The sequence below is a fragment of the Penaeus chinensis genome, chromosome 3 (assembly GCF_019202785.1).
Source record: "Penaeus chinensis breed Huanghai No. 1 chromosome 3, ASM1920278v2, whole genome shotgun sequence".
NCBI classification, from domain to species: Eukaryota; Metazoa; Arthropoda; class Malacostraca; order Decapoda; family Penaeidae; genus Penaeus; species Penaeus chinensis.
In genome coordinates, this window is record NC_061821.1 from 43,680,188 (window position 1) to 43,697,687 (window position 17,500).

Genomic DNA, 17,500 nt, shown 5'->3' on the forward strand with positions numbered 1-17,500 from the left:
ACCCACTTACCCACCCATCCACTACCGACTCACCCACTTACCCACCCATCCACCTACCGACTCACCCACTTACCCACCCATCCACCTACCGACTCACCCACTTACCCACCCATCCACCTACCGACTCACCCACTTACCCACCCACCATCACCGCTACCCAACCCCCCCAAATCCACTTACCGACTCACCCCTTACCCCCCATCCCCTCCCACTCCCCTTACCCACCCATCCACCTACCGTCCCACCCACCCACCCGCACATCCACCCACGCACTTTATCCAGCCATCCACCTCTCCACTTACCCTTTCCTCTCTCCCGCAGCCCAACGCGATGGTGTCTTCCCCGTGGCTAAGCGTGACCGGGCACCACCAGCGGCCCTTCTGCGGGAGCGAGGAGGCGGCGCAGGTCATGGACGGCGAGGAGCCTGTGCGGGAGGCGGTGACCAACACGCTGACGCTGAAGGAGGGGGAAATCATTTCGTTCCAGGTGGGTTTCAGGGAGGAGGGAGGCGCGGGTCTAGTGTGGATCCGATTTCTATTTTCTTAGAGTGATATTGGTTTTGTTTTGTGTTCTTGATCTTGTTCTTGTTCTTTCTGTATTTCCTTTCCTTTTTCAACAAGCACAGAAAGACACCTAAACACAAACACAAACGAAAACACACGATTTCCTTTCCTCTTCATCCTCTCCGTCCTTCGCCATCTCCTTCGACTTGCTCCTCCTCCCGACAGATCAGCGTGGGATGCACCGCCGACGAGACCGTTCCCGAAGGCCCGGTCCTCCTGCAGTACAGCAAGGACGGGGGCGTGACCTGGTCCCTGGTGCACGAAGGGTGCCCGCCCTCTGCCCTGCACTGCGACCCCCCCAGCGAGCCCAGCGTGCACCGGCCGGGGCACCACGGGCCCTGGACCAGGGTCGTGCGCCGCGCGGACCACAGGCTGGCCCACGGGTGAGAGGGGGCGGGGGTGAGAGGGGGAGTGGGGGAGAGGGAAGGGGAAAGGGTGAGAGGGTGGGGGGGAGGGGAGGGAAGGTAGGGGAAAGGGGTGGGAGGGGGAGGGAGAAGGGGTGGGAAGGGGGAGAGGGGAGGGGAGAGAGGAAAGAGGGAGGGAAGGTGGGGAAAGGGGGGAGAGGGGAAGGTGAAGGAGGGGGTATCTTAATGGTATCTCTCAGGTGGTATCTTCCCCCCACCTTCCCTCATTATTATAATGAGGGAGGGTGGGGGGGAAGGGTGAGAGGATGGAAGGAGGATGGGGTGAAAGGGGGTGGGTGGTGGGTTGAGGGAGGTGGGGGAGGGGTTGCGCGTGGGGTGAAAAAAGGGGGGAAAAAAAAGGGGATAGTGTGTGAAGAGGGGGTAGATGGCTAGAGGGGTTTGTATGTGTTGCTTCCTAGGCGGGGGCTTCATGTGCGTGCGTTTGTATACGTGTTCGTGCAGAATACAAGTGTTTACCGAGTGGATTTATATCTGTGCTATCAGATGCGTACTTTCATTTGTTTTGGACCTCAAAAACACACATTTTAAATAAACAAACTTACAAACAAAAAAAACCAAACCAAATGCCACTCAAAACACACACAAAAAAAACACATACAAACACAAACAAACACACTCACAAACACATACAAACACACATACAACCACAAGCCCACTCAAACAACCAAACACAATCGTCCTACACGCCGTCTGACCTCCCTCCTCGCCGCCCTCCTCCTCCAGCTCGGTGCAGCTCCGTTGGAAGCAAGAAAAAACCCGGGAGAAACGGACAGCGGCGTCTTTGCCATTCGACAGCTGTACATAGGGCCCCCCTGCCCTTACCTCTGCCACGGCCACGGTGTCTGCACGGCTGCGGGGTTGTGCAAGTGTGACAAGGGATATAACGGTAAGTGGCTTCAGGGTTCGTAACGCTAAGTGCGGGAGAGGTGCAGCTTGAGTGTGTTCCAGGGTACGTAATGTTGAGTTATAATTTAAGTGCGGCAGAAGTTAAATGTTGAGTGTATTTCAAGATACGAAATATTAAGTGTGGCAGTGGTTTAAGAGTGAGGATGTTTCAGGACAAGTAATGCTAAGTGTGGCACGGGGTATAGTAGTAAGAGGGGTTCGGTGGAGTCCCCAGGTAGGTGTGACGGGGTTTACGACGTATCCAATGGTAAGTGAAATGGCACTGTATTCCCCCATAAAAGTGTGGCAAGGGTTACAACAGTGAACGTGTTTCAGGGTATGCTATACCAAGTGTGGCAAAAGCTACAGAGTTGAGGTTCAAGTAACGAAGCATTTAACCATGTACATGCAGTATTGTTCCTTCCTCGTACAGATGTTTCCATGTGGAGTATACTTTCACTGTCTGTGTTGGTAGATCTGATCTCATTCAGTAAATTGCTTTTGTTAATATCAGCTATTTATTGCAGTGCCATAGTAGTACCATAGTACAACGCGACATTTGCTAGGCTAATGCAAATGGACATTCGTTCACGGCGCGTTGTGATATGTTGTAATAACTATGACTCATTCCCATGTCCTGTGCCTTTCACTCCTAAATGCGTGTTCCAAGCACCTTTTATTCCTAAATTCTCCCTCCCTCCCTCCCACCCAGGGACCTACTGCGGCCTCCTCCCCGCCCCCAACCCCGCGTGGATGGAGGACGACTTCGAGGGCGACCTCCTCTCGCCCTCGTGGGAGCGAACTGAGGGCGCCGCCGTCGGGCTGGGCTGCGGGCCTCACCACTCCGGCCACGCCCTGGTCTTCTCCGCCGCCGGGCCGCGCGCCGCCACCACGCGGCCGCTCGACACCAGGAAGACCAAGTACGAGGCGGGGACTACGGGAATAGATCTTTTTGCTTTATTTAGTTATTCGTTTGTCTTATTTTATTCTGTTGTGTGTTTTTTCATTATTTTTCTTTTTTCCCCTTTTATCATTATTATTTTATTGTACTTAAAATACAATAAAGGCAGGGATTACGGGAATAGATATCTTTTTGCTTTATTTAGTAATTCGTGTGTTTTATTTTATTCTGCTGTGTGTTTTTTCATTATTTTTTTTTTTTTTCCTTTTATCATTATTATTTTATTGTATTTTGTCAAGTACGAGGCACGGACTCGGGAATATTATTGTTTTACTTTTGTCACTGTTATTTGTTTCCCTTTTGTTGTTATTATTTCATTATATATTGTCAAAAGTAAGGGAGAGCAATTACCAGGCGGGGATAACGGGACTATTATCTCTGTTTTACATTATTTATTTATCATCTTTATATTTATTTATTTATTTATTTTGTCAGTCATTACTATTTTCCTTTTATTTATCTCTCTTGTAGTTTATCATTCTTTTTTCCAACATTTTTTACTTGATTGTGTTATCATCTGACATGTATGGAAGAGCTTACGTGAATTCTTAATCATTATCAGCTTTTTTATTAATGAATGATGATCATAAAGCTAAGCCTTAAATAAACCAGGATAACATCGAATAAAAAACAACATAGTTCCTTCTCTAACTACCTTTGTTCCTTTCCCTCTCCCTCCTCCACCTCTCGCTCTCTCCTCCCTTTCTCCATTCTTTCATCCATTCCTCTCCCTCCACCTCCCCCTCTCCCTCCCCCTCCCCCTCCCCCTCCCCCTCCCCCTCCCCCTCCCCCTCCCCCTCCCCTCCCCCTCCCCCTCCCCCTCCCGCTTCCTTCCTCCTCTCCTCCCTCTCCTCTCCCCCCTCTCCTCTCTTCTCCTCCCCCCCCTCTCCTCTCCTCCCTCTCCTCCCTCTCCTCTCCTCCCTCTCCTCTCCTCCCTCTCCTCTCCTCCCTCTCCTCTCCTCCCTCTCCTCTCCTCCCTCTCCTCTCCTCCCTCTCCTCTCCCCCCCTCTCCTCTCCCCCCTCTCCTCTCCTCTCCTCCCTCTCCTCTCCTCCCTCTCCTCTCCTCCCTCTCCTCTCCTCCCTCTCCTCTCCTCCCTCTCCTCTCTTCTCCTCCCCCCCTCTCGTCTCCTCCCTCTCCTCCCTCTCCTCTCCTCCCTCTCCTCTCCTCCCTCTCCTCTCCTCCCTCTCCTCTCCTCCCTCTCCTCTCCTCCCTCTCCTCTCCCCCCCTCTCCTCTCTTCTCCTCCCCCCCTCTCGTCTCCTCCCTCTCCTCCCTCTCCTCTCCTCTCTCTCCTCTCCTCCCTCTCCTCTCCTCCCTCTCCTCTCCTCCCTCTCCTCTCCGCCAGGTACCTCGTGTTCCACCTGCAGATCGGCTCTCCTGAGGCGGGGGGGCGGTGTCGTCAGGCGGAGGTTCCTCGCGACAACGTGGTCCTCGAGCATTCGCCCGACAACGGACAGAGCTGGGCCTTGATGCGGCAGTTCGAGGCGGCGGACGCGAGGAATAGGTCAGATGTTCATTTTTTTTTTTTTTTATGTTATATTATTACATTTGATTTGATTTGTCGGCTTGTTTTGTTGTTGTTGTTGTTGTCATAGCTGGTGGTGGGGATTCAGGAGCAGGTCGGTTGTGCGGGCGGGCTTCGTCCTTTCATTTCTCTGTTTTTGATCTCCGTTTTATGGCCGTGTTGTTGCTGTCGTTGTTCTTTGAGGCAGCGGAGGCGAGGGACAGGCGAGGGGATTCTTTGTTGTCGGCGTTGCTTGCTTTTGCTGGAATTGTTGTTGTTATTGCAGTTATTTCAGGCTTTGGAGACCAGTGACAGGTCTAATTTTGAAGTTTTTGGTCTTTTTTGCTGTTTGTTGTTGTTGTTTTGTTGTTGTTGTTGTTTGAAGCTGCGGAGACGAGGCTCGAGATGTTGTTGTGTTTTTATTGGTATTTTTGCTGTTTTTGTTGTAGTTGTTGTTGATGTAGCAGTTTGGGTTTGTATTTTTTTCCATTTAACTGAGTTATCTTAATATCCTTTCAGTAAGTTATGTTATTTCCTTAGATTGATTATCGTTTTATTTGTTGGTTTGTGGTTGTTGTCCTTGTTGTTTGGGCCTGGGAGGTTCTTGCTTCTTCATCATTGGCCTTTTTTTATCAGTTATATGTTTGTTGATTTGTTGTTATTACTGTTGTTGTCATTGTTCTTTTGCTGATATTATAACTAACACCATTGTCGTTGTTGCCATTGAAATTATCATCATTAAAAAATATTAGTATTTGCATTATGATTATCGGCATTAATGCTACCATTGCAGTTATCATAATAAACGAGATTATCATCATTATCAGTATTAATGTTGTTGTAATCATCCTTATTATTATTATTATGTTCATCATCATCATCATCCTCACCATTTCTCCCTCTTCCTTCATCATCATTTTCCTCCTGCTCTTCACCATTATCACCATTTCTCCCTCTTCCTTCATCATTACCCTTTCTCCCTCCTCCCTCATGTATCATTATTTTCCTCATCATCGGCATCACCTTTCCTCCTTCTTCCTCTCTTTATCATTTTCCTCATCATCATTATCATCACCATTTCTCCTTCCTCGTCCTCCTCCTCCTCCTCCTCCTCCTCCTCCTCCTCCTCCTCCTCCTCCTCCTCCTCCTCCTCCTCCTCCTCCTCCTCCTCCTCCTCCTCCTTCTCCTCCTCTTCCTCAGCCTTCTCATCCCCATCATCCTCCTCCTTCCCCTTCCCCCTTCCTTCACCCCCCCCATGCCTCCCTCCTCCCTCACCCCCGCCTCCCCCCCCAGACGCGAGCCCTTCTTCATCCGGGTCCCCGACGGCGCCCGGACCCGGCAGACGCGCTTCCGCTGGTGGCAGAGCTACGCGGGCATGATGCTGTCGGATTCGCCCTACGCGGGTATGTTGGCGGGTATGTGGTGTGGAGAAGGGTATCTGTGGGTATGTTGGCGGTTATGTGGTGTGGAGAAGGGTAAGCGTGGGTGTTGAGAAGGGTATGTGGGTATGTTGGCGAGTATGTGTAGGTGGGGAAAGGTATGTGTGTGTGTGTTGGCGGGTATGTTAGTATACTGGCGAGTGTGTGGCGAAAGGTATGGATAAGTTAGATTTAAGATATATAGAGACTGTAGGGTTAGATACATTTTATTTCAGGTTTAAATTCATAGAGATTGCAGGTTGAAATGCATCCTAGCTATAGCGAGGTTTAGATATATGTTCGATTCATAGGGACTGCAGGATTAGATACATTTTAGATTTATAGAGAGTTAGAGAGCTTTAGATACACAGGCTGCAGCCTTAATGACATTCTAGGCTCACAGAGATGCAGGTCTGACCTCATAGAGACTGTAACCGCCCCCGCCCCCCTTCCAGAGGACCGAGCCGAGTGGCACTTGGACAACGTCATGGTGAAGGCCAACGACAGCCTGCCCGCCAGCCTGTACGACGACTTCGGGGGAAACACGACCTCGCACGACCCCTGGTTCCTGAGGGCGGGCGCCGCCATCTCGCCGGCGTGCGGGAAGCTGGACGACCCTGTGATGCTCTTCTCGGGGCAGACCGGTGGGTTGGGGGGGCTTAGGGGGGGGGCTAAGGTTATTGGGTGGGTTGAAGAGGGTGAGGGGGGGTCGGGGTGGAGGGCTGAGGGCGTGGGTGTGTGCGTGGGTTGAGAAGGATGAGGGTGGCTTGGGTCTGTGGGTCGGGATGGGTTCAGTGTGGGCTGTAGATACGTTGGTGGGTTGGGTGGGCTTCGCGTGGGTTTGGGGCAGATGGGTGGGTACGTGGGAGCCAAAAAGCGTGGGCTGGGTAGGATGGGCTCTCGGAGGCACAGAGAAAAGGAAATGCTTTGGATGAGTAAGGAAAATAGTAAATGAATACACGAACAGACATGTAAGTATTTGCTTATACATTTATATTTGATAACAAATATAAGGAAGGAAACAAAACGCACACACGAATGAATGAAGATAATGTTTTCACGACAAAAGAAAAGATAAAATAATATAAAAGTAAAAATCTTGCCTTCGCCAGCTCACGTCAGTATCAAAAACGCAAACAGATGAATAAATAAAAAAAATTAATATATTTAAATAGATAAGATAATCCTATAAAAGCGAAAAAAATAGATAGATAAGTAGGCAGATAGATAGTTAGATAAATGTATAGATAAAAAGACTTGCACGAGCCCGCAAGGTCGCGGAGATGCCAATGCCGCTAATGCAATAAAGGAAAAACAAGAGAAAAATAGATAAAGAAATAAATTAATGAACAAAGAGATAAATAGATAAACTAATTCTATAAACGCAAACCGAACAGAATCTTCCTTTTCCTTCAAACCGCAAGTTCGCGGAGATGTCGATGTCACAAAAAATATAATAATAATAATAGAATAAAAATAATAGTAATAATAATAATAATGATAATGATAATGATGATGATACTGATAATAATGCTAATAATATGAAACAACCCTGAACTGTTCGCGCCCCAACCCGCCCGCATCTCCCTCCTCAGCGCGCAAGTTCGCGGAGACGTGGGACGTGTCGGCGAGCGGGGCGACGGTGGTCCAGTTCGACCTCAACATCGGCTGCGGCGGCTTCTCCCCCAACACGCAGGTGGATCTGCAGTACTCCACCGACCACGGCAAGACCTGGCAGCTGGTGCGGGACCTGTGTGCCCCTCCGCAGGTGGATTGCGAGTCGTTCCACCTGCCGACGTCCTTCAGTTCTTCCAGCGCGGGCGAGTGGACGAGGGTCACCACCACGCTGCCGGAGAGGACGTTGTAAGGCGCCGACCTTGGACCCGGCGGCTTCTCTCTTTTCGTTGTGTTCGTTTGCTCTTAGGAGGGACGGACACGACCTGACCGAATCACGAATAGGCTGATATTGTTTTAATAACTTGTATTATTATTTGATTGTCTTATATTTTGATTTAATTTATTTGTATTATTGTTTTATTAACTATAATATAATGTTATTAACGATAATAACATAACAGTAATTCTAATATTAGTTTATTAGCTACAATACAATATCATTAACTATGATAAAATATAACTATAATTGTAATATAATTTCATCAGCTAATATTATCTATTATTATTATCCGGAGAAAAATTAGTATTTTTTTTTCTTCCTTAAAAAAATCCGTATCGCCATTACCATTGCCATTATGAACTAAGTGTGGCAACGCCACAATAATAAATAACTGTTCAATACCAGTCCTTAAATCGTAGAAAAATCTCTATCAATTAAATGATAAACTCATTTTTAACCGCCTCTCAGATACCGGATAAATCTTAATCGTCACTGATCCACTTCTCCCTCAGCGGCGAGAGGACCCGCCTCCGCCTGGTGGAGGCGGAGCGGGAGGGGCGCGGCGCGGGCGGCGGCGAGTGGGCGCTCGATAACGTGTTTGTGGGGGACACGTGCCCTTGGCTATGCTCCGGCCACGGCTACTGTCGCCATGGGAAGTGTGTGTAAGTCTGACTCTTGGGCGGTTATTTTATTTTGGTGTATTCTATTTATTGGTCTTTTTCACAAGTTTACTCTTTTGTTGTATGACGTGTATTTGTTATAAATTCTGATGAAATTCTGATAAAAAATCTGATCAAATATTACTATCAAAAGACTTACAGATCTATTTCGCGCACAGAATACATCCAATTAATTTTCTCAAAAAGCCTATTCATATTTACTAGTAAAATATTCATAGACCTAAACTCGTCCACAGGAAAAGAAACATTATATTTTCTTAAAACCAACCGCATTCAAAAGGAATCCACTCCAACTCACAGATAATTCACAAATGATCCCCACGTAATAATGAAAATAATTCCCCAATCATTCAGATCATCAAAATAATTCAAATAATCTTCGCAGCTGTGACGAGGACTACTTCGGCGCCTTCTGCGTGCCCGCGCGAGTCCTGCCCTGCGAGCTGCTCGACACCTTCGACCGCGCGAGCCTCGACGCCGCCCTGTGGCTCTCCTCGCAGGGCGCGGAGGTGTCGCAGCGCTGCCACGTCCTGGTGTCGAGGGCGGCCCTCGTCTTCTTCAAGGTGGGGGGGATTTTTTGTTTTTTGTTTCTGTTTCTTGCTTTTGTTTTGCCTTTTTTTGTTTTTTATTTATGTTTTGTTTTTGTTTTGTTTTTGATTGGGTGTTTAAGGTAGTTTTGAGTGTATGTTTGTTGTTGTCGTTACTGTTGTTATCCACTGAGTTAATCAAAATAGCATGTTAGTATCGTTCGAGTTATTGTTACTTATGTTTTCCATAATTATTTTAATGTTTTTGTTTTTGTTTTTCGTTTTTGTCATTGTTGTTATTCTTGGTGTTATTGTCAACCTTTGTTGTAATGGAAATGTTAATTAAAGAAATAATAATTTTACGTTTTTAACTTTCAGATATCTTTCAACTCCTCACTTGAGTTAGTTAAAATAACTTCGTTAGAATAACTTATGCCGACATTACCTCGCCATTAACACCAAAAAAAATATATATATATCCACAGTATAGGTCACATCACCATTATTTCTATTTCTATTTTCTATGAACGCTAATATTTTTTTTCTACAATTAATAAGTTTATCCATAATGGCCAAGAGCAGATTTCCCCCCATAATTTCTGTTCAAAGATTTGGATGTGAAAGGCATGCTAATAGGGTGTTCTCTTACTCCAGCCTTCGTGCACAGGATGGGGGTTGACCTGAACAGCGAAGAAGGAAACTATTAATTGAAATTCGCGTTATTGAATTCCCCAAAATTATATCCCTTGGATGCTTTATTTGCCACGACCAAAGATTCGAAAAGGTGTGCCCCAGGCCGTTATGTCTCATTCACCTCATATCCTGAAGCACTGCCCTTGCAATGAGCCAAACACCATAAACATGGCGGGAGATTATCCAAGGTCACCATTATCACCATTAAATATTCTATAATGATTCCTCATCCAGGATAGTATACGACATGGCAGGTTATCCAACTCACCATCAACACAATATAATACCACAAAATGATCCGTCTCTTATGATAGTGTACGACAATTTAGACATGAGAGGAGGTAATCGGGCTCACTATCATCACTGTCAGATACCCACAAATTAATCTCTCTTGACACGATTTTGTACCACAACTCGGACATGACATAACATGACAGTAGGTTATCACACACACACCATCATCACTATACATTAGCCTCAAGCCACCACCATAGACGCAGACAAGGAGCTTATCAAACTTACCATCATCACCATAAAACACCTTGTAAAATATTTTCTCTCGCAGGACGGTGTGCGGCAAGCCACCACCACAGACCTGGACATGACGGGCGGCCAGTACGTCCAGTTCACGATCATGATGGGCTGTGAGGCGCCGAGGGGGGCGAGGGCCAAGAGGGGAACGACCATGATCGAAGACCCTCTTATCTCTCCCTCTGGCTCTTCCTCTTCGTCCTCTTCGTCCTCTTCGTCTTCTTCGTCTTCTTCGTCTTCTTCTTCGTCGAGTGAGCAAGCTAGTCGGCGCTATGGTGTTCTCGTACAGTATTCCGTTAACGGTGGCATTACTTGGAAACTGCTGAAGGTGGGTGGCTCGAGGTGCAGTGTATATTTCAAGGCTTTATGTGTGAGCCTGGTGTGATATACAGTCCTACAAATTATATAATCTTTTCACTCTTCTTTCTTCTTCCATTCAACCCCTTGCTCGTGTCCCATGGTGTGCTGATTTTTTTTTTTTTTTTTTTTTTTTGTCTTCCATCTTTCTCATCCTTTTCTTTGAACATGAACCTTCCCCATTTTCGCCTGTTTTCCTCTCCTTTCCGACATGGCATCACATCCTCTTCCAGTCCCTCTCACCCCTTACCCGAGCGGGGCCAAATCCTCTCCATAGACCACAATGCTTATCCCCTATCCCTCTCCTCCAGTTATCCCTCCCCCTTCCCAGGAACCCCCTAACCCCCTCCCCCTCCCCTAGGAGCTCTCATAACCCCTCTACCCTTCCCCCTCCCTCAGGAACTGCACTTCACGCCCCTGCCGACGCCCGAGTTCGTGAGCATCAGCCTGCGCGACTTCCCCGAGGCGGCTACCAACGCCACCCGCTTCCGCCTGTGGCAGCCGCGCCACGAGGGCCTCCTGACGCACACGTGGGCGGTGGACAACGTCTTCATCGGAGGCACGCCCGTGTCGCCCAACGCCCTCCACGACGACTTCGAGAAGGCGGCGCCCGTCCCCGACGCCTGGCTGGACTGGCCCGGCGGCGAGGTCGACGTCATGTGCAAGCAGTGAGTCGGTTGCTCGCCTTCGGGCTGCCCGCTCGGCCCCTGGCGAGCGACGCCCTTCGCGAGGCGGATGCTCGCCTGCTGGCTGTCATTTCACGATTCATGCGTTTGTTTGTTTGTTTGTTTGTTTATGCCTCAGTCTATTGGTTTGTTGATTTATCTATTTATTTCATAATTTATTAAGTTTGGACTTGTTCGTGTTCAGCAATCAAGAGGTAAGCAATATAAAGTATATCCATTAAAAAAATAATCTTATCCACACACATTCAAAACACTCAACCAACAAAATAAACAATAAAATAAACGAAGGGAAACAATTCAGTATAGACTTCCCACTCCCGACCAACGATCAAAACAACCAGTCAAACAAGTGAACAATCAGCTCCCCCTACTTATCCCTTGCACACCAAAACGTAAACAACAAAATACACTTCGGTAGTTATTCAGCAGAAACAATCCAGACACGACCAGCATCCAAACAATCCTTTCCGAGCCCCTCCTCCAAAGCGCTGTTTGCACGTTGCAGGGCGGGCGGGCGTCGGAGCCTGGTGTTCGGCGGCCAGGAGGGCGAGCGCGCGCTCTACACCCGCGACCTCAGCGTCGGACCCGATTCGGTGCTGCAGTATGAGGTGAGCTCCAAGGCCTTTCCTCCACGCGTTCAGTATTCGTTTGGTCAGTTATTTCTCGGGATTCGGCTTTGTAAATGGGTCTGGTGGAAGGTGGGAATCCCTTTTTGAATGCTCTTTTTTTTTAGGGGGGGGGGGGGGAATCCGGTGGTAAATTAGTATGATGTTAGGTCAAACTTCCTTTTATATATTTTCTTTTCTTTTCCTTTCCTTCTTTTTTTTTTTTCCTCTTTTCTTATGAGTATGATGTAAGGTCATTTTTTTAATAGAAGTTTTTGGGTTGAGGAAACTAGATAATTGAAATTTTATTTTATTGAGGGAAATGGAAGCGAAGGTTAAGTAGGAATGAAAAAGATAACTGGGTGTTTTTTGTGCTTTTTTAGTCGATTGCTTAAATGATTATGATGTAAATAAAATAAAAAATCCTCTCTGGATAATTGGGTGTTTTTTATGTAATCGGTTGTAAATTGACATGATACGAAGTCAAAATCCCTCTTTTGGATTTGTTGAGGAAGTGGAATGGAAAAGATAATCAGGTTTATTATTAGATCATTAGGTTTGCCATTAATTAACTAGCTTTATCATTCAATTTAATCTGAAACAATTCAATGGATAACTAAGTTTATATCCGGTCGAGGGAAGTGAAAGGGAAGGTCTGGCTTGAACAGAAGAGACATGTGCGCGGTTTTTATATAGGTTTCTGGTCTGTTGTGAATCGTTGTGCATTGAGAGTGTTGTTTGAACCAAAGGTTTGACAGAGCGTCTTGGCTGTTATTAATACTTATGTATATTTTCTGTTTTCCTCTTTTCTGTTATAAGTAACGCTTCATTTTGTAATGAAAAAACCCTTCTGCATACACTTAATATATCTCCTTCTTATATATATCCTCACCTCTATGTCTGTATCTATATTTATCTCTATATCTACATCCGTATCTATATCTATCTTTCTATCTGTCTATTTGCTTATAAACCCCACTTCCCAAAGATTATGATCGGTCGCCGTGACTATTTGTCTATCTGTCTATATGTCTGTTTATATATCCATATGTCTATCTATCTATCTCTCCATCAATCTCTCTACAGTCTATCTATCTATCTATCTATCTGTCTCTCTACCTATCCATCCATCTATTTCTCGACCTATCCATCCCTCCATCCATACCTCCATTCAACCCTCCATCCCTCCCTCCCTCCCTCCCTCCTTCCCTCCTTCCCTCCTTCTCTCCATCCATCCATCCATCCATCCATCCGTCCATCCGTCCATCCGTCCATCCGTCCATCCGTCCATCCGTCCATCCATCCATCCATCCATCCATCCATCCATCCATCCATCCATCCATCCATCCATCCATCCATCCATCCATCCATCTATCCATCTATCCGTCCATCCATCCAACACTCCATCCGTCCCTCCCTCCCTCCCTCCCTCCCTCCTCCATCATCATCCATCCATCATCGTCCATCCCCCCAAAACCCCCCATCCTCTCCCCCCTCCCCCCCCCCCCCCCCCTCCCCTCCCCCTCCCCCCCCACCCATCCCCACCCCCTCCCCCCTACCCCCATCCTCCCCCCCTCCCCCCCCCCCCCCCCTCCCCTCCCCCCTTCCCTCCTCCCCCCACCCCATACCCTCCCCCTCCCCTCCCCACCCCTCCCCACCCCCCCTTTCCCACCCCCCCCCTCCATCCTCCTCCCCCCCCCCCCCTCCCCCCCCCCCACCCCATCCCACCCTCCTCCCCCCCATCCCCCCCCCCCCTTTTTTTTCCTCCTCCCCCCCCCCTCCCCCCCCCTCCCCCCCATCCCCCCCCCCCACCATCCCCCTTTCCTTCCCCCTTTCCCCCCTCCCCCCCCCCCTCCTCCCCCCCCCTCCCCCCCCCCCCCCATCCCCACCCCATCCCCCCACCCCTCCCCCCTCCATCCCCCCCCTCCCCCCACCTCCCCCCCCCTCCCCCTCCCTCCCCCCCCTCCCCCCCCTTCCCTCCCCCCTCTCCCCCTCCCCCTCCCTCCTCCTCCCCCCCCCCCACCCCCCCCCCCCCTCCCCATCCCCCCCCCCCAACCCCCTCCCCCCCCCCCCCCTCCTCCCCCCTCCCCCCCCCCCCCCCCCATCCCCCACCTCACCCCTCCTCCCCCTCCCCCCCCATCCATCCCCCCCCACCCCCCTCCCCCCCCCCCCCCCCCCCCTCCCCCCCCCCCTCCCCCCCCCCCCCCTCCCCCCCTCCTCCCCCCCCCCCCCCAAAAAAATCCCCCCCTCCACCCCTCCTCCCCCCCCCCATCCCCCCCCTCCCCTCCCCCTCCCCCCCATATCCCCATTCCCCCCCTCCCCCCCCCCCCCCCCATCCCCCCATCCTCCCCCTTCCCCTCCTCCCCTCCCCCCCTCCTCCCCCCCCCCCAATCCCTCCCCACCCCCCACCCCCCCCCCCCCCACCCCCCTCCCCCCCATTTTCCCTCCCCCCCCTCCCCCCAATCCTCCCCACCCCTCCCCCCCCCCTAATTCCCCCCCCCCCCCTCCCCCCCCCTCCCCTCCCCCTCCCCCCCCCCCCATCCCCGCCCCCCCTCCCCTCCCCCCCATCCATCCCCCCCCCCCCCTCCTCCCCCCCCCCCTCCTCCTCCCCTCCATCCCCCCCATCCCCCCTCCTCCTCCCCTCCCTCCCCCCCCCTCCCCCCCCCCCCCTCCCCCCCTCCCCCCCTCCCCCCCCCCCCCCCTTCCCCCCCCCCCATCCTCCATCCTCCATCCCCCCCTCCCCCTCCTTCCCCCCCCCCCCTCCCATCCCCCCCCCCACCCCCTACCCTTCCCCTCCCCCCCCTCCCCCCCCCCCACCCCCCCCCCCTCCCCCCTTTCCTCCCCCCCCCCTCCCCCCTCCCCCCTCCCCCCTCCCCATCCCCACCCCTTCCCCCCCCCCCCTCCCTCCCCAAAAATCCATCCCCCCCCCCCCCCCCCTCCCTCCCTCCCCCCCCCCCCCTCCCTTTCCCTCCTTCCCCCACCCCCCCCCTCCACCTTCCCCCCCCCCCCTTCTCCCCCCCCCCCCCTCCCCACCCCACCTCCTCCTCCCCCTCCTACCCCCCCTCCTCCCACTCCCCCCCCCCCCCCCCCCCCCTCCCCCCCCCCTCCCCCCCCCCCCCCCCTCCCCCATACCCCCTCCCCCCTCCCCCCCACCCCCCCCCCCCCCATCCCCCTTCCCCTCCTCCCCCCACCCCCCCCCCACCCATCCCCCCCCCATCCCCCTCCCCCCCCACCCCTTTTCCCCTCCCCCCTCCCTCCCCCCTCCATCCCCCCCCTCCCCCCCCCCTCCACCCCACCTCCTCCCCCCCACCCCCCCTCCCCCCCCCATCCCCCCCCCATCCATCTCCCCCCCCCCCCCTCCCCCCCATCCTCCCATCCATCCCCTCCCCCCATCCCCCTCCCCCCCCCCCCCCCCCCCCTCCCCCATCCCCCCCCTCCCTCCCTCCCTCCCTCCCTCCATCCAGCCATCATCCTTCCATCCTCCACCATCCATTCCTCCATCCCTCCTCCCTCCCTCCCTCGCCTCCCTCCCTCCCTCCCTCCATACCATCCTTCCCCTCCCTCTCTCCTTCCTCCTCCATCCATCCATCCATCCATCCTCCATCCCTCCATCCCTCCCCTCCATCCCACCCAGCCATCCGTCCCTCCCTCCCTCCCTCCATCCATCCGTCCCTTCCTCCCTCCCTCCGCCTCCCCATCCATCCATCCTCCATCCATCTCATCCATCATCCATCCCTCCCTCCCTCCATCTATCCATCCGTCCCTCCCTCCCTCCCTCCATCCACCATCCATCCCTCCCTCCCCACCTCCCCCCCCTCCCTCCCTCCCTCCTTCCCTCCCTCCCTCCCGCCCTCCTCCCCATCCATCCATCTCTCCCTCCCTCCCTCCCTCCCTCCCTCCCTCCCTCTATCTATCTACCTAAAAGGTCGCTTCCCGAAGATCATGGTGGGCTGCGGTGACGTGACGGCCCGGGAGCACAGCGTGAGCGTCCAGTACAGCGCGGACGCCGGTCTGAGCTGGACGACGGTGCGTCCGGCGAGCGGCGTCCATCACTCGAGTCCTGACTGTCTGCACGAGCTGAGGACGCCGACGGTGCACTATCCACACGCCGCTCCTGCCGGGACGTGGACGAGAGTCGTTGTCCCGCTGTCGGATATCAGGATTTGTGGGTAGGTGTGGGGGAAGGGTGGAGGGAAGGGGGGAGGAGGGAGGGAGGAGGGGTAGAGGGAGGGAGAGAGGGGTGGGAGGGGAAGGGTCAGGGGAGGGGGTTTAAGGGTTTAAGGGGGATTTGTGGGTTATAAATGGGTAAGGGAGGGGGGGAAGGGGGAAGAGTGAACTTGCTTTCTTCTTTGTCAATTTGTAGAGCTCCCGGAAATTATACTGCAAAATAGCAATGAAATGCTTCTTTGAATGATTCAACGACGCTAGTACGAATTACAAGATTCAGATATGATGATAAGAAATACCACTTCGAATTATTCCGGAATTATGTTGAACCGCACAGCAAAGTTATTGAGAACCTAAAACTGCCTCTTTCACACCCTATTTGCTATCCAATTACATCATGATTATTCCTAAAGCATTCACACCTCAATGACAACGCGTCACCCTCATTACCACATTCTCACACAACCTAATTATAATCCATCACCCTAATCCCCCACATAGCCTTCCGTACACACTTTTCCCTTCAATTCCACCCTATTCCAACCCTTTTCCCCCCCTTTCCCCTCACCCAGTAGCGCCGGATGCCTCCGATGACACCAACTCCCTAGTGATAATCCATTACCTTTCTCCCCTTTTTTGGCCCAATTTCCCTCATCTTCCCTCATTGCCCCCAGACTCCCCCTCTTCCCAAATTTCCCCTCAACTTTCAGCCTGATCCCCTCCCCCGCAGCACCGTCCGCTTCCGCTGGCACCAGGGATCGTACGGCGCGCGCGAGGCCTCCGTCCCCTGGGCCGTCGACAACGTGTACGTGGGGCCCTCCTGCGTCGACCACTGCGGCGGCCACGGCACCTGCCTTGACGGGGAGACGTGCGAGTGCGATGAGGCTTACGAGGGAGGCTGCAGCTGCCATCTCGAGGTGGACAATCCGCAGACGCTGACGCACGACTTCGAAGGTGGGTTTGCGCGCGGGGAAGGGGGAGGTGGGGGGGAGTGGGAGGAGAGGGAAGGGGGAGTGCGCGAAAGGAGGGGGAGGGGAAGGGAGAGGGAGAAGAAGAAAGGAGGAGAAGGGAGAAGGAGGTAGAGAAGAGAGGAGGAGAAAGAGAAGAAGACAGCGAGGTGTCATTCGTATAAAATCATCAGACCATGAGATGAAAGATTAATTAGGTAGAAAAAAACATTAAGTAGACAACGAAATAATGGTAATGGTAACCGATTGATTTTCAGGATCCGACCCACCGGGCAGCGAGGTGTCATTCGTATGATAACTTCAGACTAAATCATATTAAATTAGTAGAGGAATTGATTGAAAACGCCAGCATTAAGCAGATAATAAAATCATAATAATAATTATGATAATAATAACAATAGTAACACCAAGCACCGACTTTCCAGGACCCGAGCTGGCGGAGCAGTTCGTGCGGTGGGCGGGCGCCGAGGTCTCGCGCTTCTGCGGCGTCGTGACGGGCGAGTCGCTGGTGTTCTCGGAGCAGGGCGAGAGGGCGCTCGTGACCAGGGACCTCGACCTCGAGCTCGGAGGGTGAGGCTGAGGACGGGCTGTGCTTTGGGTTTCTTCCCTTTTTCTTCCTCCCTCTCTCTCTCTC

At 52.0% G+C, this 17,500-nt stretch overlaps 1 protein-coding gene across 1 annotated transcript; it reads left to right on the forward strand.

Moving 5' to 3' along the window:
- Positions 1–351: 351 nt before the first annotated feature.
- Positions 352–17,440, forward strand: LOC125041516 (reelin-like). Its single transcript, XM_047636534.1, has 16 exons — positions 352–486; positions 729–946; positions 1,712–1,874; positions 2,586–2,793; positions 4,179–4,337; positions 5,631–5,752; positions 6,211–6,399; positions 7,351–7,618; positions 8,165–8,314; positions 8,718–8,895; positions 10,118–10,411; positions 10,840–11,108; positions 11,632–11,734; positions 15,671–15,900; positions 16,629–16,852; positions 17,292–17,440. Exons 2-16 carry the CDS (start codon positions 740–742, stop codon positions 17,438–17,440), a joined length of 2,913 nt encoding a protein of 970 aa, XP_047492490.1. The 5' UTR covers positions 352–486; positions 729–739.
- The last annotated feature ends 60 nt before the right edge of the window (positions 17,441–17,500 follow it).

Bases quoted from the DNA above. Each gene is read 5' to 3' on its own strand.
- LOC125041516 (XM_047636534.1), top strand. From the start codon at position 740: ATGCACCGCCGACGAGACCGTTCCCGAAGGCCCGGTCCTCCTGCAGTA. The intron at 5,753-6,210 runs GTATGTGGTGTG...CCCCCCTTCCAG, and splicing joins CTACGCGGGTATGTTGGCGG to AGGACCGAGCCGAGTGGCAC. The intron at 6,400-7,350 runs GTGGGTTGGGGG...CTCCCTCCTCAG, and splicing joins GCTCTTCTCGGGGCAGACCG to CGCGCAAGTTCGCGGAGACG.